Source organism: Punica granatum, chromosome 4 (genome assembly GCF_007655135.1).
Source record: "Punica granatum isolate Tunisia-2019 chromosome 4, ASM765513v2, whole genome shotgun sequence".
NCBI lineage: Eukaryota > Viridiplantae > Streptophyta > Magnoliopsida > Myrtales > Lythraceae > Punica > Punica granatum.
Window position 1 is genome coordinate 19,080,051 of NC_045130.1, and position 27,236 is coordinate 19,107,286.

At 39.8% G+C, this 27,236-nt stretch overlaps 2 protein-coding genes across 6 annotated transcripts; one reads left to right on the plus strand and one right to left on the minus strand.

The window, feature by feature from the left end:
- The first annotated feature begins 13,145 nt into the window (after positions 1-13,145).
- On the plus strand, positions 13,146-16,534 carry LOC116204865. 5 transcript variants are annotated; one of them, XM_031537208.1, is made up of 8 exons: positions 13,146-13,554; positions 13,638-13,764; positions 13,874-14,018; positions 14,143-14,256; positions 15,203-15,401; positions 15,516-15,561; positions 15,743-15,818; positions 15,998-16,534. In XM_031537208.1, exons 2-8 carry the CDS (start codon positions 13,708-13,710, stop codon positions 16,240-16,242), a joined length of 882 nt encoding a protein of 293 aa, XP_031393068.1. In that variant the 5' UTR covers positions 13,146-13,554; positions 13,638-13,707; the 3' UTR covers positions 16,243-16,534. The 5 variants fall into 5 exon arrangements, with proteins under 5 accessions (XP_031393068.1, XP_031393070.1, XP_031393072.1 ...); XM_031537210.1 differs by having other exon boundaries at positions 13,698-13,764; positions 13,874-14,070; positions 15,998-16,433; XM_031537212.1 differs by having other exon boundaries at positions 13,147-13,554; positions 13,698-13,764; positions 13,874-14,022; positions 15,998-16,433.
- A 198-nt stretch (positions 16,535-16,732) lies between these two features.
- LOC116204864 (aspartyl protease family protein At5g10770-like) lies at positions 16,733-18,649 on the minus strand. The gene is made up of 2 exons (XM_031537207.1): positions 18,489-18,649; positions 16,733-18,274 (listed from the first exon to the last, which is right to left on the minus strand). Exons 1-2 carry the CDS (start codon positions 18,571-18,573, stop codon positions 16,986-16,988), a joined length of 1,374 nt encoding a protein of 457 aa, XP_031393067.1. The 5' UTR covers positions 18,574-18,649; the 3' UTR covers positions 16,733-16,985.
- Positions 18,650-27,236: the final 8,587 nt, after the last annotated feature.

Consider the following 27,236-nt stretch of genomic DNA (forward strand, 5'->3'; position numbering starts at 1 on the left):
AGGTCTGCAAAACTGATTCAAGACCCGTTTGCATTGTACTTAATTTCTCAATTTTCGATATCATGTACTCAAGTCCTAATACTTGTTCAAGTGAATATTAGCTCATTTTCATCATGTTGACTATGATGATTATGAGTTTATATTGATTTGTAGTGTGATTCTTTGAATGATTTGAATGCTTCGTTTGGATTCAAAATGAGATTTTAAAACCTTATTTTAACTGAATTCTACCCACAACAAAACAAAATAACTCATACAAAGTCAAATGGTGGGCCCCATTTATACCACTCTTTTTCAAAATCAAAATCATATAATTCATACAAAGTCAAATGGTGGACATCATACATAACCATTTATATCACTCTTTTTCAAAATCAAAATCTAATTTTAAAATGTTACTTACAAACCAAACGCAGCATGGTAATCTTCGTGATTTTTAGGGCATGATAACCTGTTATCAAAAAGTTGACAACATGTTGTCAGTGATAACGTTTATCACTAACAATAGGTTATCGATTAATTGACAACATGATGTCAATTTTTTTAACAAAAAAATGTTTGGGTCGATGTTTTTCGCATTGGCATAGGCTTGATTTTTGTGACGTAATCGGTGTCGCCCTAAGCACGGTTTTGACCAACATTTCTTGCATCTGTCTAGGCGTGGTTTTGGTCGATGTTTGGAAATGACGGCCTAGACATGGGTTTTGGTCGACATTTGGGGAACATCGGCCTAGACATGGATTTTGGCCAACGTTTGGGAAACGTTTGCCTAGGCATGGATTTTGGCCAATGTTTCGAAAATGTTTGCCTAGGATGGTTTTTGCCGACGTTTTTCAAAAAGCATTGGGATGCTAAGTCAACAGCGACGTTTTTGAAAACGACGAGAGTAACATCGGCATACCCATTGCCAACGATTTTTGCATCGCCCAGAGTGAAAAAAAAACTTTGGGAAAGTCCTATTAATTGTAGTGGTAGTTATTAGCTATTTGATCTATTTTTTTGGGTAAAATCGGAAAGTGAAAGTTACCCCATATTCCTCATATTCCCTTTTGTTATATAGATAGATGATTTGCATTTTTACGATATTAGAGTAAGTATTTATCATTATGATTATTAGTTTATTAAATCTTACTCACACTACAAGAAAACAAGTCTTTAGCGATGTTCTTTTGGCAACGGTGAACAATGTGTCGCGAATGATTACATTCAGTAGTGGATGTTGCGACATTTTAATCAGAGTCACCTAAAGTCAGTCTTTGGCGACGCTTTTTAAAGCGTCGGCAGATGTAGTCCCTAGAAGCAATCCTAAGATAACGTTTTGGGAAAGGGTCGCTACAAACCAACTTTTGGCCACTCTTTTTGTGACGTCGTGCAAAGTTAATATTTGGACAATGTTTGGTAAACGTAGCCGTAGGATTGAAATTGGGTGACGTGTGGTAAATGTCACCACAGTCTAGATATCGACGACGCTTCACATTGCATAGCAATAGATTGGTTGGGACAACTTTTACCACGTGTCGCCCAATGTCTGACATAGTATGACCCATCATATGCATCACCTGATGTATCATTTTGAGACCTTTTCGATCTATGGCATTGTCATTCTCGTAGCATGTTGTAAATGGTCTTATAACATGTTGTCAGTGTGCGGTTGCATGCAGTCCTAATTACTGATCTGATTAAAAGAAAGAGCTATAATTGTTGGGTTATAAAACCTAGCTAACTCGAAAAATACACCAGAATTGTTGAAAGCTTCAACTTCTCAGGCTAATATTGGATTCAATTAAGAATCCAGGGGACAACTCTTGAAGGTATATTACCCAAATCAATCAATCCATCCACATTAATGTGGATATCAACCATTAACTTGCTCACATTCATCCTCATATACCATGTTCCCAGTTCCATTTTAAAGTCAAATATGAGATTGATTTTCAATGCAATAACTGAGTTCATTGTTGGGTCATATGACATATATATATTATAACAATCTATGTGGATATCTAATTATAACAATCTGTGTATATATATATATGTGTACATAACTTATGGCTAAATTTTCGTGCGCGTTGACATGGTTTGCAAGTGTTAGATGAAATGTTTGAGTGGAAAATTCTTTACCTTTCCCCCTATATATCCTAATTTTTCATTCTTCTTTAGTATAAAAATAATGCTGTGGCTTTATTTGTAGGTAAGGGACAAAGGCTGTGTTGATGCTTCGAGGTTTAGCCCGGCCTATTTGAATGGGATTAAAGCTTTTGTAGATTTTGCAACTAAGAATTCAAAATTTGGTAGGAAGATATATTGCCCATGTCGTTGATGCTGTAATAGAAAGGTACATCTATCAGATGCCGTGATAAATCATCTTGTGGATCATGGTATATTACATAATTGTGAGCGGTGGATTTTTCATGGAGAAGCCATTGCTTCCACCCATGGAAGGTGCAACAAGTGAACCAGATGATGACCACCCGAAAGATGCTCCATTAGATGTACGAGAACTTATTATGGACGCTCACGGGTTGAACGATCTAGCAGAAAATGAACCTTCTCAAGTAGAGGGAGACGGCATTGAGAATACTGCACCAGAAGAACAAGATAATGAAGCTCAAAATAGAAGGACCACTCAAGACACTCTACTGGAGGAGTGTGATGTTGCACTTTATCCCAATTGGAAGAAATACTCGAGCATATCATTTATATAAAAATGTCACCGACCTTCTAGCGACAATACATGTGCTGACACTTTGAAAAACGTCATCGGAAGCGTTGCAGGACTTTAGGGGATGCCTGAAAACGTTACCAAAAGCCCCAATAAATATCGCGAAAGGCGTGTTTTCTTATAGTGTCACAATTTAAAGTGTTTATTATGTTTGTTCACTAGAATATTTTTTTAACATAGCCCTTTTTTTATCAATATTGGTTCGTATACTATAGGTATTGATTACCTATTCTTTGTCAAAAAAGAATTGATAAAAAGGTATCGCGCAATGCGTGGGTATCAGCTAGTTAATTTTTAAACAAAGCGGTGAGATTATGGCCAAGTCGATCTCATTCCTAAACGAATGCACAAGATATATAAATATATACATTTACATATACAAGAATCGTGCCCATACTATGCACGGATTACGGTATATTTTTCTTGTATCTTTAAAATATATGTATAATTATAATTATTTTTATAATTTTTAATATGCATGTACATATTAATTTATAGTGATTAATTACTGAAATTGATTAAAAATATAAAAGAAGAAATTGTGAGATGGAAGGAAGAATCGTACATGTTGTATAAAGTGATAGATTTTGCAATTTGCATGTGCATACATATAAAAAAAGTTTATGAAGAAATAAATTTTTTCGGAATCCTTTCCTTTGTATCTTGCTTTTTTAAAATTGCACTTTGGTTCAGTAGAACAACGTTCACTTTGGTTTGGGTTTAGGTTCGTGTTTGAGTTCACAACAGTTTTATATTTACGTCTTCATCTAGGTCATTGGCATAATAATAGTCGCACCTCCACATGTGGAAAGGGGAGAAGATCTGAGTAGATAAGGGGACTTGCTCATGAGCAAAGTTCTCCAAGACCAACACCAACCCACCTGAAAATTTGTGTGAGCTCAGGAAGACTGCAATAAATTAGTCAACCCGTCTAGCTCTCATGTTAATCTCGGCATAGATACGGGCGAGTGGCCATGCAAAGAGTGAATTTCGGGCTCGGCATGATTTTCCACACCCACCCCACATTGTGTCATATTTCCAGAACTTTTTGAATGCCTAGTTGGCCTTATGTGTCTCCTCTCCGCATCCTCAAGAGTAAAGAGAGCCATGAATTAAGATTGTACTCGAAAAAATTTGATAAGCTTATTTTGGTATTTTATGATGTTGCATTGATGCAATTGAAGAACCGTAGTGTATGAACGTGCCTGGTAGAAGATTTTAGTCTTCATCATATTTGTTGCTTTCATTTTATAGGATTAATGAGATCAGAACACCGATAAAATTATTGAGTTCATGGGTTATCAACAATCGCGATGTAGGAGTTAAACAACGTTCCAAAATGCTTCATTCTGATTAGATCCGTTCATGTCATGCAATTGATCATCCCGCTGAACAAGGTTGTAATCTTGGGGTCAATATTAACCTAGGATGTTTGAGTAAAATACTTCAAAAAGTACTAATAAGACAATCGACAACTCTTACTGCCAAAATTACTGGCAGGACTAACTTCACAAGATGTATCCATTGATCCTCTACATGAGAGGACAGTTTCACAAGCCAAATACAATGCATTCTTGTATGATAGGCTATTGTGGACAACTAACTACTCTTGTCCTCTACAATGCCATCTCTTCTCAACAGGCCAACTGTTGATTTTCGAGTACAAGATCCGAATCCACTTCACGCTTTTCTATCTCGGGTACAAGTTCTTCCTCGACTCGATCCTCCTCCATGACAGGATCTTCCCAGTTCTCCACTATATGTTTTAGAATAGTCTCTTCCTCTACTTGCAGTTGTTGCATGTGCTCCTCGATAGCTGTAACAAGCTCCGAGTTGATTAAGTAGCCCCCATTGCAGTCTTTTCTGGACTTGGAAAGTGAGGTCGAGTAGCTGCCGAACTTTGGAGTGATATAAGTTCCAAGGGAGTAGACCTCCCCGCAGCCTCGTAGCAATTCTCTTAAGCGCCTCGTTTTTCTCTTGAGCAACACCTGCTCTTGTACTCGAGACCTCACTGAGACTCGAAGATACTTCCTTGGCTTCTGCTTCATTTACTGTGTCCTCTTTTGCCGAAGCTTCATTTGAGGTTGCTGTTAGATCTGCTTCTACCTTAAGGATAGTTTCCTAGTCTTCATCTCCCCTATTTTAGATGCTTGTTAGGCGAACTCTCTCGAGAAATGCATCAAACTCCTCCACTGTATGGAAACTTCGGGATTGTGAATCTCCTATATTAGTTCACTATTATTAGAACCCCGTCCGAGAGAAGATAAAATCACGTCATCAGGGAACTGAAGCCAACTCTTGGATCGTTTTGGGGGATTTGCCCGAGCTAGTTCCAAGTCTTTAAGCGACAGTCTTGGCACCGCAGAGAACACACATCTTCAACTATAAACACCTTTCCATTGGCATCTATGTCTTTTCTTGAACTGAGATCTGAATAGCTGGCAGCCTTTGGGTCTGAGTTTGTGTTTCCATTTGGGAGCTTGTTGGATGTGCAGATGAGAGTAAGAAGCTAGTCGCTACCCCTGTTGGATCTGAAAATCTGCTATCGCTTGTTCATCTCATCTTGGAAACTTATTGATCGAGATATGACTTTTGAAGAAATGCACCCGATTCTAGTAATCGGGTTATGAACTTGATTACTCTGTTTGTCGCTACTACAGTGAAGGGCCTGTCAAACGAAAGAACATATCTTGAATCTTTATTTTTAGATAAGTGTAAAGTTGTATGATGAATCGAAGAATTTGGATAGAAATGCACACAAAGTAACCCTCTTGAAACCGAGATTCTATTATATTTCCTTTCCAAGCACAAAGCAGATCACATAAATAAGATGAGCTCAACACTTCTTTCTGAGTCAAAATTCCGATGCTAAGACACCCCATTCTCTTTCTCTTCACAGTTGTCTTTTAATTTGAATAGACAGAAAGATGAACAAGAAAGTATATGTGGAAGATACAGGAGCCTAAGGGGCATTGACTATATTGTCCATGATGATTTAGTCGAAATGTTATATGTGAAATCTTAACACAGTTCAATGCGGTCTCATGATTGAGGATGCACTTTGATGTATTATCCATTAAAAAAAAGTATGAAACTTGCAACTAAACTTGCAAGAACTAAAGTTCGCAACTACATATGACACTCATACAATTACAATCACTCCATCACACCAAATGCCACTGGCTGAACTGAATATTAATTTATTCCTAGTCAAGAACAATAACTTTGAATTCCGAATGCAAAGTGTAGTGGATTTGGTTTTGAATTTAGAATAACTCTGCAGAGCATGAGATAGCGAGATGTTTCGTGTTCGTGTCGGGCAGCCGTAAAAAAACGAATTATGGCTTCGCTTTTGGTTGGGTGTTGGGACCATATGAACTTTCTTCGCCTAAATTATGTGAATGCTTTTTGTCATTTGATGTATTATTATATGTAGTAAGATTCTCTCTTCTTCTTGTTGCTGGTTCTGTGGGTCTAGTGCCCCCATCATGATCAGTGGCTCAATTTGCTCTAGATATTTGCAAAAGAGAAGCCCTCTACCATTTTTTTTAATCAGTTTTGGTGGTATTTTACATAGCACCATTAATTTAAAACGTTCAAAGTATAAAGTGCCTTTTTCTCCATTATTGTAAAATTAGATAAGTTTCCAGAAGAATAATTGTATGCTGTTGTGTTTCAACACCTTTTCAGCTTGCTAAGACTACTTGCAGTGTGATGACTTGCCCTGTCGTATGAGCCTGAGGATGAGAACACCCTTGTCTCAGATTCCAAGCAGGATGAGGAAATCAGTGCGAGTGTTGTGCAAAGATTTGATCATAACTTGTGATTGGTTTGTATTCCAGTTTGTTGTTTTGAAGTGCGAGTCCTGAAAACTCATAGTCGATGTATGACAGGCAATAATATACATAGTGCAGAGGATGACTTCCTAGCTCCTATGTTTTATTTCCGGTTCGAGTTGCAGGGCGAAACATATACATTAAGAAGACATTTCGAGTGTGGTGGCAAGTAGGAGGGACAAACCCAGTAACAAAAGATTACTGGAAGAGTGCAGAAATGTTGGGCGTCAAGTTAGCAAAGCTCGATAATGAATCTTTCATTAATCTTATTGATCAGAAACCTTCAAGAACTTTCATAACGCAGAATCAAAAACCGGATATGACCGATACATGGAAACAAACCTGGGTAATTCAGATTTGCCTATCTATCAAATGAAAATTCTCCAGAGGGGTGATGAATTTGCAAGCCATGAAAAGCAAATATTCCGAAACTCAGCAGCTCATCTTAGAACAAATGGAATGATTAGGAGAGGAAAGAATGATGAGAGAAAGTGGGAAAAGCTTCAATGAGGTTAGTCAATGGAGGCTGTTGGTTCATAGATTGATGAATGATTTATATATATGGGTGTACATCTCAACAGCTAGCTAGATGGACCCACCAACAATACAATTCAAAGTATTTTTTTTTTTGGGTTAAAACAATTCGAAGTTCAACATCTCAACCTTTCCACCAAATGCATATCTGTATGTATATATATAGTATTTTATTTTTGATAGGTAAAAGGAAAATATGTATATATATGGTATTTTAATGGAGGCCATAATCCTATCATATTTTTAATGATACCAAAAAAAAAGAAGGTTGTTCCACAACATTTTGATTGTTTGTGAATCACCACTAGAGCAGTTAATTAACTTGGAGCCCCATTTGGCCAAAGAGAACAGAGAAAATCGCTTATGCTAAGTTTATAAAGTTTTGTTGGTTCTTTTCGCGGACTGTTCTCACTTAGATACCAACAATCTCGATTTGTGGGTGAAATAGTTTTACTATTAAACTTAAGAATTTGGAGTGGTTCCACTTCGAACTAATCCAATAAATAGACAGTCGGCCCGACCGCAGAAATCAAATGAAAAATAAAATGATTAAGATAAAAGATTTTTAGTAGATGATGCACTAAAAACAAATTATTAAGCCATATCGTTAATCAAACCTGTAATTACACAGATTTATGTATTAACTTAAAATGTATTATTATACTTGTAAACTGTAATTTACTATTATATTAACTGTTTTAAATAAGATCACTAATATATTTTTATACATAAAAGCCATGAAAATAAAAGCACAGACTCGAATTATAATCCATTATATATCAAGTATTAATTAATCAAAATTAAACGGGAACTTCGTCAGGGAAAAACAGGGGGGAAGGGGGGTGTGGGGGCGCCTATTCAACTTATCAAAATACAATCATTCGGTAATCAAAGAAGCTATGTTCATTAGGAGGAGTATACATGTAGTGCGAGAGTTCAAAACTCACTGAAAATATCTCATGATCAAGGCTAAACTGACATCTAAGCAAGAATTATTGAAACCAATAGGTTAAGATATTTAATATTTCACTAAATATACAACCATTCAGTGATCAAAGAAGTTATGTTCATAGACTGGAGTTTACCTACAGTGTATGAGTTCAAAACTCACTGAAAGTATATCATAATTATGACTAAATTGACATCTAATAGGATTTATTTTGAACCAGTTGGTTGAGAGATCTGATATTTCACAAAAAAAAAGACTGTATTTGGTTCTTGTCCCCATACATATAAAAACGAGGAAAAAATAGTTTTAGTTGTTCTCTCATCATTAGCTTTTCAACTTATAAACCATTATCATTTGCAACAAATTTTAGCTACTATGAGAATGAGTTACATATGTAATGTGTACCGATATTTAGATTGTCTTATGAAACGAAAACAATTACAAGAGAAGAACTTTACCGTTACTAAATTGATCTTCTTCTTTTATCTATTAGCTACAAAAATTCCAAAGCAGAAGAAAACACCATAATGGAATATTTATTTTATGTATAAGGAGCAATGTTGTCTTAAATCTAATATTTACCAGCTGTTATACCCGTGCAAAGCACGGGTTAATTATTATTGAAAATTTATTAATATATCGTACTATTCAATTGTTTATTAAAAATTTATTAATATATTGTACTATTCAATTGTGAAAATAAAGTATTTTAATAGAGCTAATTTAATATGATGAGTTTATCACTTTATATTTATCTTTATTTTGACGATTATCAAAGTGTTATTGTTACAATTATAAACTAATTAATATTTTTGAAGACTCTGTATAATAAAATATACAAATTTCTATCACGAATAACAATCACCGATAAGATAATCAATAATTGCATCAGAATGTTTCGAAAATTTTAAGAATGGCACATACAAAGATTTCAACCATAAGGAAAAAAGTTCAATTATGTGTCATGTAATGTTCTAAAACTTAATTTCGTAAACAGCGAGCATGATTTAATGTCATTGGGGATTGAAAAATGTAACTTGGTGTGATTACTATTACATCTATTTTGTATGATCATAGCATGCTTTAATTAGTTTGGAGCCTTTGTTCCCACTCCGGATGATATTTGGTCCAAGTGGGTCATATGTCTTTTCATTTTGAGGAAATAGGCAATTTTGTTTTTACCTTTCGCAAGTTGCATCAATTTCGTCTCTTACTTTTTAATTACGTCAATTTAGTTCCCGACTTTTATACTGTTACATCAATTTCATTCATGACTTTTCGGTTACATCAATTTGTTTCTTGACTTTGCACTGTTACATCAATTTAGTCCCTGACTTTAGCAACACAAGTCTTTGAGTTTTGGCGCGACATTAGATCAATTCTCGATTCCATCAATCTGATCCTTGTGGCAATGGGGTAGACGGCATTACTATTCCGTTAATTTGTTCAGGATCTGAACTGATGTAATAACTGGGCAAATTGATATAACCCCAAACATGAGGAATTAAATTGATGTAAGAAAAATCTGACCGTCATTTGGATTAATTCTGCTCCGTCGTGGTCTTCTTCCTATGTTTTTTTTTCGCTGAATACGTCTTCTTCCCATGTTATCTCTGCCATTGCTGCTCTTTGCGAAACCTCGAGCCCCTTCGATCCATTTCCTGGCATGCTGCCCTAGTCTGGATACCCCATAGCTGCCCCATGGAGCCTCGTCGACCCTTACGCGCAATCATCGACCCTAGGGTCCGACAGGTCAGTTTCATCACCCCCAACGTGCCGACGCAGCCACCGGAGCGGACTCAGTCCTACCCCCCTGTGTCGAACTCCCCTCTGCTCTCTGAATCCCCTTCCAGCAACTCCCTCTCTCCCGTCATGATCCCCCCGCCGGGCCACCTCTCCGACAACCTCACCGCCTATGGGACCCCCGCCGTCCCGGTGCCCGAGTCTTCTCTCGGAGGAGTCGTGGTTCAAGAGGAGCGACTCAGCCAAATTTGCCTCGAGCTTTCCTGGTGGCAGGTTCGATCTGACAACCGTGAAGGACGTCGGTGTTGGTGATTCAGCAGCTGCTGTGGCGGCCAAGAAGCCTGCAGCAGTTTCAGGGAATGGTAAGCATTGCCGTTCGACTGCAGAATCACTTAAATCTCATTATCTGCATTAAGCATATTTACTGGGATATCTGTGACGATTAAAGGACGGTTTCTGCAGAGAAAAGTGAAGCCAGCGGTGCAGAAGCAAAGAATGAGCTGCCCTTGCGATCGAAGGTGAATATGACGAAATCTGAAAGATGATCTCTGCAGAAGTCCCAACGAGCTGCAAAAGGTTACATTATAGGCTATATTTTGAAGATTACAGGAACATGCTACCTGTATGATTCTGTTCGATTTGAAGTAATTGGACCCGATTTTCATGTACCCTTTTTCGGGCAATCATTCAGCTGCGACGAACTTAATCTGCAATTCATCTGCAATCATTCAGATGAAAGCACTTCATACTTTAACTTAATCGATGGTTTTATTATCTTAGTTACTGGAGAATAGCGTTTGATTCAATTAGCCGTTGTTTTCATTTTCCTTTTAAGCTAAGATGGAAAATTAGGAAAAACAATGGAGCGAGCCATGAGTAAATTTTTTTTCTGGAAACTAATAATATTTGCTTTTTTGGCGAAGTTGAAATACGAGAACATAATACTTACATATTCCTAAATATCTTTTACAGCAGAGGGCAATAAATCTGCTGGTGCTGCTTCAATTAAAGCTGCAAAGCAAGCTCAACAGAAGAGATTGTGAAATGAAAGAGGGAGGGAGGGAGGGACGAATTTGATGTAGCACGAGGAATAAATTGATGTAACAATTTCCATCATTTAACAGCGTCGGCATTCATACTTAACGGCATGATCAAATTGATGTCGCATTGGGACCAGATCGATGCAACCACACCACACAAGTTTCAAATTGATGCAACTGTAACACTAACTGATGTAACTGCGAAAAGTCAGGGACTAAATTGATATAACAGTGCAAAAGTCGAGAGTCAAATTAATGTAACCAAAAAGTCAGGGACTAAATTAATGTAACAGTGTAAAAGTCGCAGACCAAATTGATGTAATCAAAAAGTCAGGGACGAAATTGATATAACTTGTAAAAATCAATAACGAAATTGCCTATTTACTCTTTCATTCGTCAAGGTAAGGAATTTTTTTTTTCCAAGCACAAGCAATTCAGCTCACATTTGATTAAATAAATAAATATATAGATAGTTATTTTGATGATCCCCAACTTCAAAGAGAAGGCTTTGTGCAGGATACGAACTTCAAAAATTATCTAGGATTTCGGCTTCAATATACATGGAGCTTTCCCTGAATCACCAATACCGTTGTCATTTTTTTTTATTTTTTTTTTAATTTTTTGTATAGTTCTAAATTCTTCTTTGTTGTCATGTTACGATGTTCTTAATTCTAAATTCCCCTCTTTTCAATATTATGGAATGTTTTAACATAGTATGTATATATTATTGATATGACTTTAAAGTTAAAATTTGCCAGCTTTCAAATTTAACTTTTTAATCCAACTTACGTAGAGTTCACTATATCAAAGTGTAGGGCCTTCTCTCGCCCCTCCACATATATGAGTGGTATTAAAGATAGTAATCTTAGTCCGGCATGCGTAGACAAGCATCAATTTTATTGAAATATTATCAATATCTTTCATATAATCTTCAGAAACTTTCTAGAATTGAAAAAAGAATTAATGGGAACTTTCTAGCTTCTTCTTGCACGATAATGCTCACGTGGTTTCTCCTCCTTGAACAAACGACAGACTCTCGTGAGCATAGTCCAAATTACTTAATATATAGATGAGTGGTCAGTAATTTATTAAAGAATTTATCTATTTGTTTTATGTAGCTAGGCAATGCTGTTTTACAATCCGATATTCTTAAAGATGGCAAACGTTTCACAATATTCTAAAATTGATACGATAGTGTATTGTTCAAATGCTGAGAAGAATGGTACAGATTCGACGGCACAATTAACACAATCCCATATTAGCAAAAATTCCGCCACAACTACCATCTGAAAGGGAAAAAAAAATAAGGGTCAATAAAAAAAAACCTTAAACTTTTCATATTTTAACGATTTTAGCACGGATTTTTTTCTTTGTACAAAAAATCACAAATTATCTATTTGATAATAATATTAGCACGACATTAATATATACTTAAATTTTATTGGAATTATTGACATATACTAGAGGGTGCCACATGACTCGTGGTGATTGACCGAGTGAGTCCCAAATATATGTTAAATAAAAAATATTTTGAAAAATTGAAAATATAAAATAAAAAACATGGGAGGAAGGGGAGAGGTGGCTAAAGGGAGAGGCCTTGTCGCCGGCCACCACCCCCTTAATTGGACTCGTCGGCAACGTCGATGGCCGTCGAAGAGCTCTTCTATTCCAGCCAGTGGGAGCCTCGATGACGGCGACAACCCCCTTCTCCTTAGGTTTTCTTTTTCCATTTTTTTTTGTTTTTAAAATCTTTTAGAATAATTTTTATTTGAAAAACTTTTGGGACCCACATTTGCCAATCACCTTGAGTCACGTGGCACCATTAAGTATACATAACAATTTCGGTAAAAATTAATGGAGATATTGACACTGTACTAACATTATTATCCAATTGATAATTTGTGATTTTTGTGCAAAAGAAAAGAATTCGTGCTAAAATCGTTAAAATGTGAAAATTTTGAAATTTTCTTGTTTATTAATCCTAATGATAAACCACGGGCAACCCCTAAGAGTAAGTACAAGCAGTTAGGACGTTTGTATATTTTGTGAGTAGTTCAAAAGGTCGTATCTCCCTTGCGTGCGTAGCCCCCACCTCCACATGTATTTGTAAATGAACTTACTTGGATTAATGGGCTTGTGGAGTGCTCGTGTGTTTGGGGAGAATGAGCTCCTTGTTATAAAAAAAATTAATTAATTAAAAAACCACGGGCTCTTTTTGAAGCAATTAAAATGCTGGGACAAAATTTCAAGTGGGATTATATACTAGGACATTTTATGGAATTATTATTCCATAAATTAGTAAAAGGATATAAAGGGTAAATTCGAAAGTAGTAAAGTAACAGTAGCACACAACGCCGGCTGAGCTCCACCGAGCGTCTCTCCCGCCCGACCCGGCAGTCGGCAGAGATCCCCTCCTCCTACTCCTCCTACTCCTCACAGTGCTGCAGATCAGAGCTCTCTCGACCCGATCAAGCGGCGGCAGAGCTCCCTCGAACCCTCCAGAGCAGAGCTCGCCCGGTTGTCCTTTCAGAGCAGAGCAGAGCTCCCTCCCATCTACTTCGGCGTTCCCCTATCATATTCATGGGTTGCCGATCACAGCCCTGATAAGAAAACCCCAACTGCTTTTCGCTTCTTCTCTCTCCTCTCTCACTCGGTCTCAGCGCAGCGGTCTTTGATCAGAGACCGCACCTCCTCCGTCCCTGCAGCTGTTGCCGGGTCGAAATCAAAGAGGTGACCATTCCGTTCGTTCTTTGTGGGTCTTGTTATCTACAGATTGATTGATTGATTGATTGGTTAATTACTGTCGTAATCAGTGATTTGAATTGGTTTGCTGCGGAAGACAACTGCTTTGCTGATAAGTTTCTATATTTTAGTCCGACCGCAATGGATCTTTCACCATTCGAGAAGGACATTGACGAGCTCATCGATGAGTTCTCCCAGGTCGGCTTCAGGGTTCCTCCCCTTTCCCAATTTGCTTCCTTGCTTGATTGCTTGTACATTGGTCCTCTTTCCTCGAATTTGATCGGAATTCTCGGTTAATGCGGTGCAGGGAGAATCGACCTCGTTTGCCGAGATGAAGAGGGTGTGGGCGTCTAGAAAGTTCACCTACATCTATGAGGCTGCTCCCACTCCCAGCCCTTATTCTTCCTCCAACTTGGCCTTCTTCATGCAGTCCTTGTTTGCTCACTCTCTTGGTGGGTAATGGCCCTTACTCCTCCCTCCAACTTCAATATATGAAACTTCAAGGTGATTATGGGCAATGCATTCGACTTCAGGTTTCCAGTTGCCAGTTTCTCTGATGTCGTATTTGTCGTGCAGGTCATATGGTCGGCTCAGGTTCTTTGTCCCGCAGGCTTGGTGGACTCTATTGCCTTTACTGTCTCCATGAGACTCAACCTTTTAAGCCTCCTTTCAGAATCTATCTCTCTCTAAGTAAAGATCGTACACAACTTTCTATCCTTTTTTTTTTTTTTTAATTTGGTTGATGGATATCGCGCACAGTCTTTCTTTCGTCATGGGGGTGAATTCTCTTTTGTAGAGTTCAATCTACGCATTGTCAACTGGCATACAATATGGCGAGTATATATTATATCCCGTTACCTTTAAGTCTATAGTTTGAATGATATGTAGCCCTGGGATTCTAGTCGTGGTCACCTGGCTTCCCTGCTCTCCTATCAACTTCCATGTTCTTGGCATCATAAAATTTACATTTGAAGAAGCCTAAGTTTAAACCACTGTTTGAATGCAGCTTTGGCCTGGTATTACACACACACACATATGTGTATATTGTATGTTTTTCACTGCTAGTTTTAGCCACTGACTATGATCGTTCTGATTATAGAATTTGGTTTGTCGAGTAGATATTTTTTGGGGCTTTTCCTTAATGCTGACAAGCTGCAGAAATCAATCTTGGGGTTTTCTCCATTGTTGATATGCATCCTACTGTTCTGTAGGCAATGTACTATTACTATCCAAAGCATAAGCATTAAGCTTGTCATAATCACTGATTCTTACGCTCTAGTAACATAAGTGATCAAATTATTCCTTTTTGGATAAGTAACTCAAGTGATCAAATTGGTCACAGCCTGGTGCCTTTTGTTTTAATGGTCTTGTTCTTTGTTTTATACCCGTTTCCTGGTGTGAAGTTATGGCTTCTTAGGCAAAGTGTTCTTTATTGAGTGATCAAATTTTTTTTCTTTTTGGATAAGTAACTCAAGTGATCAAATTGGTCACAGCCTGTTGCCTATTGTAAATCTTATTCTTTGTTTTATGCCTGTTTCCTGGTGTGCAGTTATGGCTTTTTGGCAAAGTGTTCTTTATTTTTTCCAGCTACCAATTTTTTATTAACTCCTCAGCTTATAAACTACCAACTTGACAGGAGAGCTCAAAAATATCAAGGACCTTATTGTTGCTTCGAAGGAAAGGGGAATAACGGTCGTGCCGCCTCTGGTTAAGAGGATGCTGGAAAGAAACATGTTTCTGTTTGGGGCATTGGACGTGAATGAAGCCTCTGTCTTAGAAAGGGTGAACCAGTTAATGGAACTGCAGAATGCACGTGTTGAACTTGCTTACAAGAAGTATGTGTGCTGTTGTGACTCGGTTTTTCCCTTTTAATATAGCTTTGCCTTTCTATGAGTCTGTTACTTGTATTTTCTCACCATGGCTACACCTTCTTCTGATGAGTTTGACAGGTTGTTTGCTAATACCCGGATCGAGCACTTTCTCCACATGGACTTGGTAAGAGTTAACTCCCAATGTAGTGTAAGAGAGTAATATGATTCCTGACATCGATTTATGTGCTTTTGTGCTTGCTGAATCTCTTTTCTAAAATGCTGTGAATGCTCAACAAAGTGATTTGAGCAGTCCCTTCAATATAATAGCAAATCGGGATCTTGATCGTGTCTCATGGTCATGCTAGGGTGTAGAAATTGACATGGATATTATCAAGAAAATGTCATCAGAATATGCTGAAGCCAAGAAACTAGCCATTCAAGGTACTTCTCTCAACTCTCAGATTTCAGGGGAAACATAACTAGCTTTCTTTCCGGGCTATTTCTTCATAAGAGATGTGTACTTTCGAAATTTTTTTCCTTCATAGGTTCAGACCTATACTTGATTTGGTAAAATTAATTGTTTTAACTTTACTAAACTCTCATATGTATTCGTGTTCAAGAGGCTAGAACTGAGGTGGATGTTCAAAACATCGAACATATAATAGAAGACAAGAAATCAATCGGGGATGTAGTAGAGGGCATTGCTGATGAGTGGAATACCGAGAGGAAGGCTTTTTATCAACAGACAGGGCTCAGCCTCCAGCATTCTTCCGAGGAGGGACATCTGCTACAGCCGCCTCCTGAACGAGAAGATGATGAAGACTTTGAGCACAAGTTAGAAGAGATCCTTTCTGAACCGAACTAGAGCAAATGGCTGGGCTGAAAATCGAGATCCGTATCATCATTGGAGGATAAGATATTTGCTGATTCAGGCTGCCGGAACTTAAGCATGATTTGAACGATGGAACGGTTTTTTGTATATACACAGGAAGTGGGTGTTTTTGTCATAGATCTCTTGGGCAATGAGATGATCATTATTATTTGTTCAATCTTTAAGGGGGCGTTTGGTTTCAGAGTTAAAGTAACTTTAATTTTGATTTTGATTTTGATTGTGGAAAAAGACAAATGAGATGGTATTATAAATTTGACTTGGGAAACGTGTGTTTTTGTTGTGTAATGGGTAGAGCTAAAATCAAAATCATGATTCTAAAATCATTTCATCAAACCAAACAAGTCTTAATTTTCATGTGAAAACTGGTGTAGAAAGTAAGAGATGGGATATTTCAAGTCATATGCACTTACCAACGGCAAGTTTAGAAGGCCGTCTCATCTCGGGGAACTCTAGATAAGCAATATGTTATAACGGGGTGTACCCTCGACACCTCACAGAATAAGAAAATCCAGTATTTAGGTACAGGAGTTCTTTCAGTTACATTTACAGCTGAATCAATATTTCTGTAGTTTACATTTTAAGGAAAACAAACAGATGCGCATCAAACTGTCTGACAACATCCTTGTGACTCTTGACTACTGACGATATTCATGATAATGTCTTGCAAATTCTCACACAAACTCAATCCACTCAAATAAATATGCTGATGCAATCGATCAATGGCAGCGACCTGGAGCAAACCCGATCCTTGAGCTCGAGACATCATAGAGAACCTCAAATGTCTGTTGTTGCCTATTGCCTATAATTGCAATTCCTCCATCTCCCGAGCTCCCTGCAAATGCAAGGCAAGTGGTCCCCTCCTCAGTGTCTATGAGGACGTTTTCAGGATTCAGCACGAGCTCTGCCCCACCCACGAAAGCCAGCTGTATTGGAGGCACTGATCCACTCTTGAGACTGCCCTTGAAGCATGTGTCCAGTATGGAATAGCTCGGGGCAGAGGCAAATTTCCGGGACATGATACTCTTGAAGGCTTGGCTCAAAGCGGAGTAGATGGGACCGGGCAATCGAGTGATGACTGTTCCTGAGTCGATTATCGTCCGAACTTTGTACTCTGCAGCTCGCACTGGTAACGGCCTGCCCCCAACTTTGATAAGCGCTAAGCTCAGAAAGTACAAACTCCGTACCTGTGAGTCAGTCAGCATTGGAGTGAACTTATAGGGCACTTTCCCAGATGAACCTATCCCAATCGACAGGAAGCCCTTCCCTCCGCCTGTGGAAGCTGGAAGACAGTATGAGAATGCATTACCGAATTTTTGTGAAAGCTGGCCAAGCATGGAGAGAGATTGTCGAGCGAACCCGATGATCCCTGCAGCTCGCCCAAACAACCCCTCATTGTCCTGGCCACACCCGAACACAAAGCTCGGGCTTGCCCCAGCTGGGCCCAGGGTCAGGACATCCCGTGCCAGGAACCCGACTGAGATGGAATTGTCCCCATAGCTCGCTACGTAAATGCATGAGCCTGACCTGGAGCAGGACGGGCTGTTCAGGGTCGCCGCCTTGAGCAGAGAACACTCCGAGGAGGAGCATGGGGATGTTTTATATGTCTTAGAGGCAGAAGGATCAAACACTGGGTCAGCTTGGGGGTGGCAGGAAATAGTGCAGGGCTCGCATTGGAGCCATGAGAGGGAACTCCCTGTGTCCATGATCATGGAGTAGAACTTAGGGGGCGTGCCGAGGCCAAGCTTGATGAAATAATTGCCCGACCCGATGGACTGGCCCGGGTTGACGGGAACTGTTACTGATTCTGGGCCAAGGATACTCACCGACACTGACCTATTTTTCGTCCCAGCAGACGATCTTGATGCACTCCTGTTGATTCTCTGGATCAGTGACTCAACGCGACTCTGATCGTGAGCAAGAAGAACCGAAAGTGCTGTAGAGGAATCATTAATAAGAGAAGAGCCGGGTCCCCGAACATGATGCAAGTCCAGCCTTAGGACTCTTCCTGCAGTACAGTTAAATGGAAGTCCAATTCAGTTCTACATAGATGCACAAGTTCCTGCCATTTTGACAGACTGGGCTACGGGAGCAGGCACATATTGAGCATCTATCAGAATCGAAACATGGAGGGAGAAAACACTCGGAGAGAGTGTGTTTCCAACATTCATGAGGGAAGGAACACAGTACAACATGAAGATAACATATGTAAGGACTGAGACCTGCAGGGCTGTCTGCCAGAGAAATGACTGTCTTCAGCAGCAGGATAAGATAGAAGAGATAGAGCAGAGCAGAAGAAGAACCCATCTTTGTTTGTGTTGCTTCCTCCAATAGATTTTTTTGAAGTACAAGGTTGGAGGTTGTCTCCTCTTTATACAAAGACACCCTTTACATGAAACAAAAGAGAAATTTCTGTTACTTCACCTGTGTAAAAATTATTTTGGGATAACAGATCAAAAAGGTGGAAAAGATTGGAATCAATGTGAGAGGGAACCCAATTAGTTAGTAAACGTATTAATGCTATCACATTCTTCCCAACCAATTCCGCTAACTATAGTTATGTTGATGTCTATTCGTGGCCGGTAGCAATCAAAATCTTTTTAGACTGGATAATAAATGTGTTAATTCACCAATTTCCCGTAGATTGAGCTCGTGATCAGGTGTATGAACATGATTTTACATCGTCTTTACATATGGTGACGGGGCTTGAATATGCAAGGAGACAGTATAATGATAACTCGGTCAAAACCGAGTTAAATGACCACATTTTGAGCTATATTTGCAAGTTAGGACTTCGAATTAGTCGTTTCTTAGGTTAGTTTTAGTGTTAATTCGGATCTAGTAGGTCTAGATATTTTTTGAATTGTTTCTAGTTGGTTTTTGAGTATTTCTATGAATATTTTGCTCTTGATTTCGTCCATTTGTTTACCCCTATTTTCCGTAATTTCGTGAAGATTGCCGAATCATGACGTGTGTTGGGTGATTGCGATAATTTTCCCAAGCTTTTGGGATATGTTGATTCGGATTTGAACAGACAGCCACAAACATCATCATGGCGTGGGCTAGATCGAATTAAGGTCCAAATAATAGAAGAAGGCCTAAGACTTTCATGGAATTTGGCTCAATTTTCAAGCCCAACAATGAGGAGCTTAAGATGAAGATATGTACATATATGCACGTATATGGATGTGCATATGAACAGTATGGACCCGAATGTGCTCTCGTCAAGGCCCGCATGCGCGCTTTTGGATCACGCGGCTTGGGAGTATCCACCTTCCCGAGAATGCGTGACGGACACCCATGAGAAGGAGTCGCCACTTACCATTTTACGACCTGAAAGTCGAGGGCCTGTAAGTTACCCGGGTCTAGGGGTAGTGATACACCTAGTTGTGCTTAGGCATTGGTCTGTGCGGAACCAGAAAATCCGAGTTCGGGGTTCATGTTATGTATGGGCTTATATCTTGTACACCCTTTCGGTACTCTAGCTTGCTAGGCTTTTAGTTTTATTTCATTTACCGCATGAATTAAGTTGCACTCGGCTTACACGTTTTGACACCGAAAATTTATTGAACTAAACGATGTCGGTTGAGTAGCTGAGAAAGAAGTAAACCCATATGTCGAGGAATCGGTTCACTATCTTACATTATAGTTTATCAAACCATAATGGTTGAATTCCTGCATGAATCAGAACCACGAGATCTTGGGATTACTCTTGTTAGGGCATGCATTGGACTGATTCGATTAGTTCTACTCTCGGACCGTTCGCTCATTGACTGAGATTCTTACAGAATGAATGTACAAAGTAAAATTCTTACAATGCTCTAAAAAACAATAAATATAAATTACAAATGATTGAATCCTAGTAAGTTAGTGTTCGGTTGTTATTCCGCTCCGACTCGCCGTTAGTTCAGGGAAAAATCGAAAACTGAAATTCAAATGCACTCTCAGTAAATGGGGTGTTGGACCTCGTGACTGATGGTTAAGGCGTTGAACCCTAAGTGCAGTGTGTCCTATGGGTCGGGCTCGACTCGCATGGACAAACAAGAGCAGAAAAATAACAAACGGCATGCAGATTGCAGACAATGTGTTTGTTATTGTTGAGTGTACATGGATTAATAAATTATTAACCCATTGGTGTTTTTGCAAGCAAATGCCCTATGCTAAGCAAGCAAACGCGTGCAAAACATTTTTGCATTCGGCTTTGTTTGAAGGACCTGACAGACATGGTATTTGTAGTCAAGTCCTTTGTGTGTGGATTACTTTTAAAGTTGTTATGTATTGTGACACTGAAATTCCATTGAATTCGCCAAAACTTGTATTTTGACTCTAAATTTAAAACTTAGAGTTCCACCTAACCATTATCTAGTGTTTGGTTAGGTCGAGTGAAAGGTTAATCAGCATTTTGCATGTTTTGTGACATAGATAACCGTTCTAGTTACTCGAGTATACGATAGGATGACAGAAACTCATCGACTGGATAAGAAAAGGCTTTGTAGGACCTGAGTAGGTAGCCCGTTCTTATCCTAATACCGTAGTGTTTCTGTCAAGCTAACCCTAGGAGTGTCGCTAACTTGCGAAAAGATGATTTTGCCCTTTACTTGAAAACTATTTTCAGAAAAGGGAAACATCGCAATGCTGGCCACCTCGGCCTATAGTCGGTGTCGATCAGTTCCCTAGATCGTCCAGGATTATGCAAGAACCCCGAAAAAGCCAAAGAACCGGTCGATCTAACCGGAAGTGATCTAGAAAGATTTTTTGTATCCTGACCCGAGTTACCTGAAATCAGGTAAAAACTAAAGTTGAGACGCACAAGTCCTTTCTAAACGTTCATGCTATATCGGACTGCGCATTTCAGGTTTTGAAATAGACAAGTTTTGAAAAGGACATTAACGTCATTTAACAACTCATCAATGTAAGTTATCAGTTAATTGCCAATTCATGCAAACTTATCAGTGCCGAGTGGATTTAATCGTGTGAACATCCCGATTAACACATTTGTGAATTTATGACTCGTAAATTATTGCCGAATGCAGTAAATGTGCGGGTTACAAACAATCAGACTGATCATGAATTGATTCACTGAATGGGGTGTGAGTATCCAAAAAGCGGAATTTAATTAAAACAATTCATGACACGACAACCAAGACGAGTCTAGGAAGGTCAAGGATAATTTTGTCAAAATAACCAAAATACCCTTGGAACCCAAATGGCCCCGAAAAAGTCATCGATACGCGAATCCATGCATTTTGTTTGGAAAACGACATTTTAAAATGAATTTTAACACGGTATTTGCAATGATATTGAAATTGCAAATTGCACAAAATCCAAGAAATGAATTTCATCAAGGTAAAGAGACCGTTCTTGACCTGAATAAGGTCAAAGAACTCTTGGCTCTTTCCTCTTGAGGATAGCCGTGAGCTCCCTTGACCCGTTTCAGGTTTCAAACGGTTTTTGTAACCCGATTTCGACAATTTCTTGCATGCTCAAGCGTTAAACACGATAAATGACACGTATTTAATAAAGTCGGTATCGCCATGATTTGGAAAACACATTTAAACATTCAAACATGCACAAACATGTTATTTATGGAATCGATAAAACGATACCGACTTCATGGATGCGGGAAAACATAAAACTCGGGAAGTGACTTAAATCGGGGCAAGGAAACCGGTTATAACCCGAATAACCAATAAAAGACTCACTGTTACCATTCCTCAAAAGGAACCCATGAGCTTCCTTGGTCGTTCGGGTTTAAAACGGTTTTCCCGACTTCGATTTAAACATTTTCTGACATGCTAGCACGTCACACGATGATAAATATGCATGATATAACGTAAAAACGGATAAAAGTAGGAACTTTGCATGCAAACCGGTCTAAGACCGGCTTATAACCCCACAAAACACAAATAAAATGTAAAAGTCCTAACTCCTCTAAGTTAGAAATGGTTATACCTAGTCTCGGGATGCAGGATGAGACCACTAAAAGTCAGGTCTGGTGAATAGGAGTCAGGTTGAGGTCGGATTTGGGCTGGTTTTATTGAACAGACTTGAATGGAGCTGGACAGACCTAACCAGGCGCTGGCAGACCCGAGTGGCACCCGGGAGAAAACAAGTCGGTTCGGGCGACTCGGGTGGCTTCTCGGAAAGTGCTCGGATGTTTTGGAAAGCCAAGATGATGCTTAACGTCTCTGCGGTGGTTTCGGGAGGAGAGCACCCGTAGATTTTTCAGAATTGAGAGTAAAGTCGGGTTAGCAAAACAGAAACAGACCGGACTGGGTCAAAACAGACCCGACTGGTAGTCCGGAAAGAAACGGCTCTCCCGGAGGCTCCCGGTGGTATTTTATTGCAAGGTCGGTGGCTCCCGACTCCTAAGAGACCTCCGGAGGTGGCTGTGGTGGTCGTTTGGTTCCAGAGTTATCGGGTTGACCTGTATAGCCCTGTAAAGATCACGAAAAACAGAGCACGTCTAGGAACAGACCTGACTGGGCAGTTTTCGGGTCGAACGTCACCACGGTGGCTCTCGATGGAATTTTGCTACAAGGTCGGTGGCTCCCGACTCCTAAGAGACCCTCGGAGGTGACCGTAGTGGTCGTTCTAGGAAAATAGTCTCGGGTCAACCCGATCTTCAAGGAAAATACAAAGACAGTCAGAAAATCCGACCCGACTGGGCAGTCGGGCTGTTTTTTCGTGTTGGGTCAAAACCAGCTGGTTTTTCCGGGATCTCTCGACTCCTAGACACCTTTAGGTCATGTAGGGAGGTGGTTGATGGGTTTTGGCAGCTCAAGCCGACCCGGAAGGCCTTGAAACCCGGGTTGGCATTTTTGACCCGAGAAGGACTAAAAAACAATTCGGTTTTGTGGTAGGCTAGTTCTATGGCTTAGGGGCTTCAAACTTAAAATCTAACTTCGAAAATGAACTGAGGGGGTCGAAAACATGTGGGATATGAAGTTTGGTGAAATTTGGATTTAAGCCGGGATGGTGATCACCATGATTCCGACCTAAGTCTTGAGGGGTTTTTGCTGAGTTCTTGCTTGCTGGATTGTTGCGGTTTGCTTGAGGGTTTTGAGAGCTTTTTAAGAGTGAGAAATGCTAGAGAGATGGCATGAAAGATGTATATTAAGTTAATGACATTTGAACAATATATAGGCAAAGCTTAAGTGCAATTAAGAGCAAGGATTAGGGGGATCCGAATTTGCTAATGAGGATGGGGATGAAGATTTCTTAAAAATACATTAATGAAGAAGGGATGGGTGCATTGATGAAGATGAAGTGTTGTCTTCAAACACTTAGATATTTTAAAGTGGAAGACAAATGCAAGTTGCCTTGGAGGAAGAAGCCAAAAGGAGAGGGCGGTTTGGGCAAGAATGTGGCATCTAGGGCTGATCCGTGGGCCCCACGGGTCTTGAGGGAAGTTTGGGATGAAGTTTGAGTTTCGATTGATCGTGTGTTCGAGGTTCGTGGCTCAAACGAACGTTGAATTGTCAATGCGTGCGCAAAAACGGTTCAAATGAGCCCAAAATTGTCCATTTTGCCTAAGAGAATGCTCATGTGGTTTTTGGGCTCGAAAGCTAGTTTTGCTCATTTCAGGCGCTCAGAGCAAAGTTAGCCATTTTTTAATACACATCTCGTGTTTGCATTCCGCGTTGGTTATTTTGACGTGCATTGTCAATCCGACCAAATACTTGACTAATAAGCCGGTATTACCAATGTGAAGCTGGAGACGTCTTAGGAGTCCGAAGCCGGATTTCTCAGAATGCTTTTTGAGTTTCTTGGATGATCCGGAGATCACTGCGATCTCTGTTCGTTAAGAGTAGACCCCGAAGGATGGAAAAAGTGCATTTGAGACCCTAAAAGCATTGTTCTGAGAGTCTAGATGAATTGTGCAATTCCATATAAGGGTTTCAAATTGAGCCTTGGGATAAGTGGCATTGGGTTGGCCAACCATCCGGCGTCAAGTTTTCGCAAAAGGGACATCCGATTATGAATTTTCGTTGAAAACGGTCTTTTCTGCTATTCGAAGGTCATTCGGGAAACTAAAAGGGATTTGAGAGTCTGATTTGCCCAATTGCATCTATCCACTATAGTTTTCGGGGCAATGCATGGCTAATTTGGTTTACCGATGTTCTATCATACTAGTCTCCGGATATGGTTTTCCGTTGAAAGGTATGTTTGTTCTGTCGCTCGGGAGTCATTCGAAGAGTCTGTGTGACTTCCGAGAGACAATCTGAAGCAATGCTCATGCTTTTTATAATTGCTGGATGTGACTGCACCTGACATCGAGTATTAACTTTTCTTTGGTGAACCGGCGTTTTTGGACTCTCATTGAAAAGTTGTTTGTATTCAAAAAATTGTTCTGTATAGAGCAGATGCTCTGCGAAATGTGATTGAAGACACTTTTCATCTGTTTGGCATCGCAAGGGATTTTTGGAGTCTAATATTAACTATCTTATGATGGTCGAGCAAACTAGCGGAAAATAGCACTGTACGTGTTGTATTCTAAAAACACTGGCTTGGATGTTGTATGGGCTCCCTGTTTGCTCTGTATGTTGCTAGATGATTATGTATGTTCTTCTGTCATGTGCTTGAATCATCTGCTTGTTTCTGTTGACTTGAGGATGATTAGCAATTTGCTGCTCTGTTGAGCCTTTTTCTGTATCGATGCTCAAGTCATGACCTGAACTGCTGTGGATAGACATTGCCTGAATTGGTGAGCCAAAATGGGGTGCTGACAATATGTATTAGAGAGGACGGTGGTAGATTTATTTTCAATGGCAGCCAATATCTTGATAATCAAGCACGCGATATTCTCACCACACTTTTGCGTTATCTTTGATTTTAGAAAGTCGAGTAAATCGGATATCCCACCGATTTTATTTAATATCTTATCTTAGGCAATCTAAATAGTCATAGTAGTCAATTTCCTATTTGAATAATATTCTGATATCATAACTATAGGCGTACCTGATTCTGATGGATTTCCTAGGGTTTTATGTAAACGTCTATAAATACGTGATTCGAAGTTTATTGTGGCCCCTTTCGACACAACTATCAATCGCATTATATTTTTTTCTATCTTTTCTTTCGAGCACTTTATTTTCGTTGCACTTATATTATCACACATTCAATATCTACCGTTCTAGCATTTTAATATCATGCATCTTTAATTCCTAGCAACCGCCAATCATTCGGCACCTATCATTCTACCTCTTTTCGAGCTTCCGGGCAAGGAATGGGCTTCCACCGAAGCCACCAGAGCTTAGGTTTTCGGACCTAGGCAAGATTTCTCTCGCCTTTATGAGGTCGAGATCCATGTGCTACAAGTCTTCCGGGGTTCGTGGTTGTATTACACTTAGGACTGGCTTCCGGGCTGTCAATTCCATCAAGTCTAGGTTCCGGCCTAGATTCACTCCTTTTGGCCATTTAAGGTCGAGACCCACTCTCAACACGGACTTATTAGTCGTGTCTTGTTACTCTTGATCGAGGAAGCACGAAGTAATAGTGGAGAATCCACAGGGGCCAAATCCCCGTTATGTAAGATCGTATGAGGTACATTCAATCATCTATTTTATCGACTTGAAATCCTACTGTCATTCAGTCTCGCAGACTTTCAAAGCCATGGTACGATGCTCTGTATTGATGGGGTCGACTGGTGTCATGTCAAGTTTCACTTACTTGGGAAAGCTCCCTGGCACGCCTAGTTTTCTGATTATCTACTTGTCGGCAATTTTTCGACGTGAATAAACAAATTTAGCACGCTTGGTGGGACGCATTAAATTCATGCTTTTACTATCATGGAGTATGATTACTATTCTTCGACATCATTGATCGGCAATTCAATGCTGTCGATCTATTATTCTTTGACGCCATCGATTGGCAATTCATTGTGGTCGACTTAATCATCACCATATTCATCAATCAGCTATTCGCCGTAGTCAAATTTCGATTATAATTATTCACCTTCATCATCGACCGGCTATTTGCTGTCGTCCAATCGTTATGTCTATTCATAGCCACAAGCGGTTAGTTATGCGGCATCATTGACTAACTACTCAGCCGAGCCATAGGTTTATCCACAACAAGCAACGACGAGGTACTCGATGCAGCCTTACCCTCAACTGCCTGCCGCAACTTATCAATCGATGCAACCTCCATCACAAGCACAATAATAGCAATTTCTGTCATGGTGGCAAATTTTGCAATTTTAGCAGTTGCACCCAAACCCGCAGAATCTGTCGGCCCTACGGACCGAACCAATTCAATCATGTAGGTAACAAGCACCTTCGAGGTTCCGTCAAACCCATCATTTGTACCACCTTCACCGAAGGAAGAAGTTTGTCAAAATTTTCACGACCAACGCTCGAAGGGTAGGGTGGATGAACTAACTCAGCTTCCAGCATGGGTTCAGCCTCTAACGCCAACTCAGCGTCCAGTACCGACTCAGCCTTCGTCTACATCTCAGTCTCCAACATCAATTCAGCTTGTAGCACCGGCTCAGCCTTCGTCTACATCTTAGCCTCCAATGTGAGCTCTACCTACTTCGTCATCACCACCGTCTTCACCAAAAGAATGAGCCGATTTGGACTTTCTTGATTGGCACTCGGGGGTGGGGTGGATCAGCTAAGTCAGCCTTTGATGGAGTGAGTGGCCAAATCAAGTCTTCCACGACGAGTTGATTCGGCTGAACACTTAGACGATGATGGTAAGCAAGTTTCAGCTCAGCCACCACATGAGGAACATCCAATTGAAGAGGAGACGGTTGATCATAGACCGTCAACACAGGACGAGATCATTCCGCCTAGATCGATTTCGCCTTAGTAGCTGAGCATGGCGAATTCTTCTTAGCTTTCATCAGAAGCTGATGCAGTGCAGCCTCATGGTGTTAGTGACACTATTTTGGAGCATCAACTTGGAGAAGAGGCTGAGCAACAATCGGCTTGGGGAGTCGGGCAAAAACTTAGCGATTTGAGGTA

Bases quoted from the DNA above. Each gene is read 5' to 3' on its own strand.
- LOC116204865 (XM_031537208.1), top strand. From the start codon at position 13,708: ATGGATCTTTCACCATTCGAGAAGGACATTGACGAGCTCATCGATGAG. The intron at 14,019-14,142 runs GTGGGTAATGGC...TTTGTCGTGCAG, and splicing joins CTTGTTTGCTCACTCTCTTG to GTCATATGGTCGGCTCAGGT. The intron at 14,257-15,202 runs GTAAAGATCGTA...CCAACTTGACAG, and splicing joins CAGAATCTATCTCTCTCTAA to GAGAGCTCAAAAATATCAAG.
- LOC116204864 (XM_031537207.1), bottom strand. From the start codon at position 18,573: ATGGGTTCTTCTTCTGCTCTGCTCTATCTCTTCTATCTTATCCTGCTG. The intron at 18,275-18,488 runs GTCTCAGTCCTT...ACTGTACTGCAG, and splicing joins TCTGGCAGACAGCCCTGCAG to GAAGAGTCCTAAGGCTGGAC.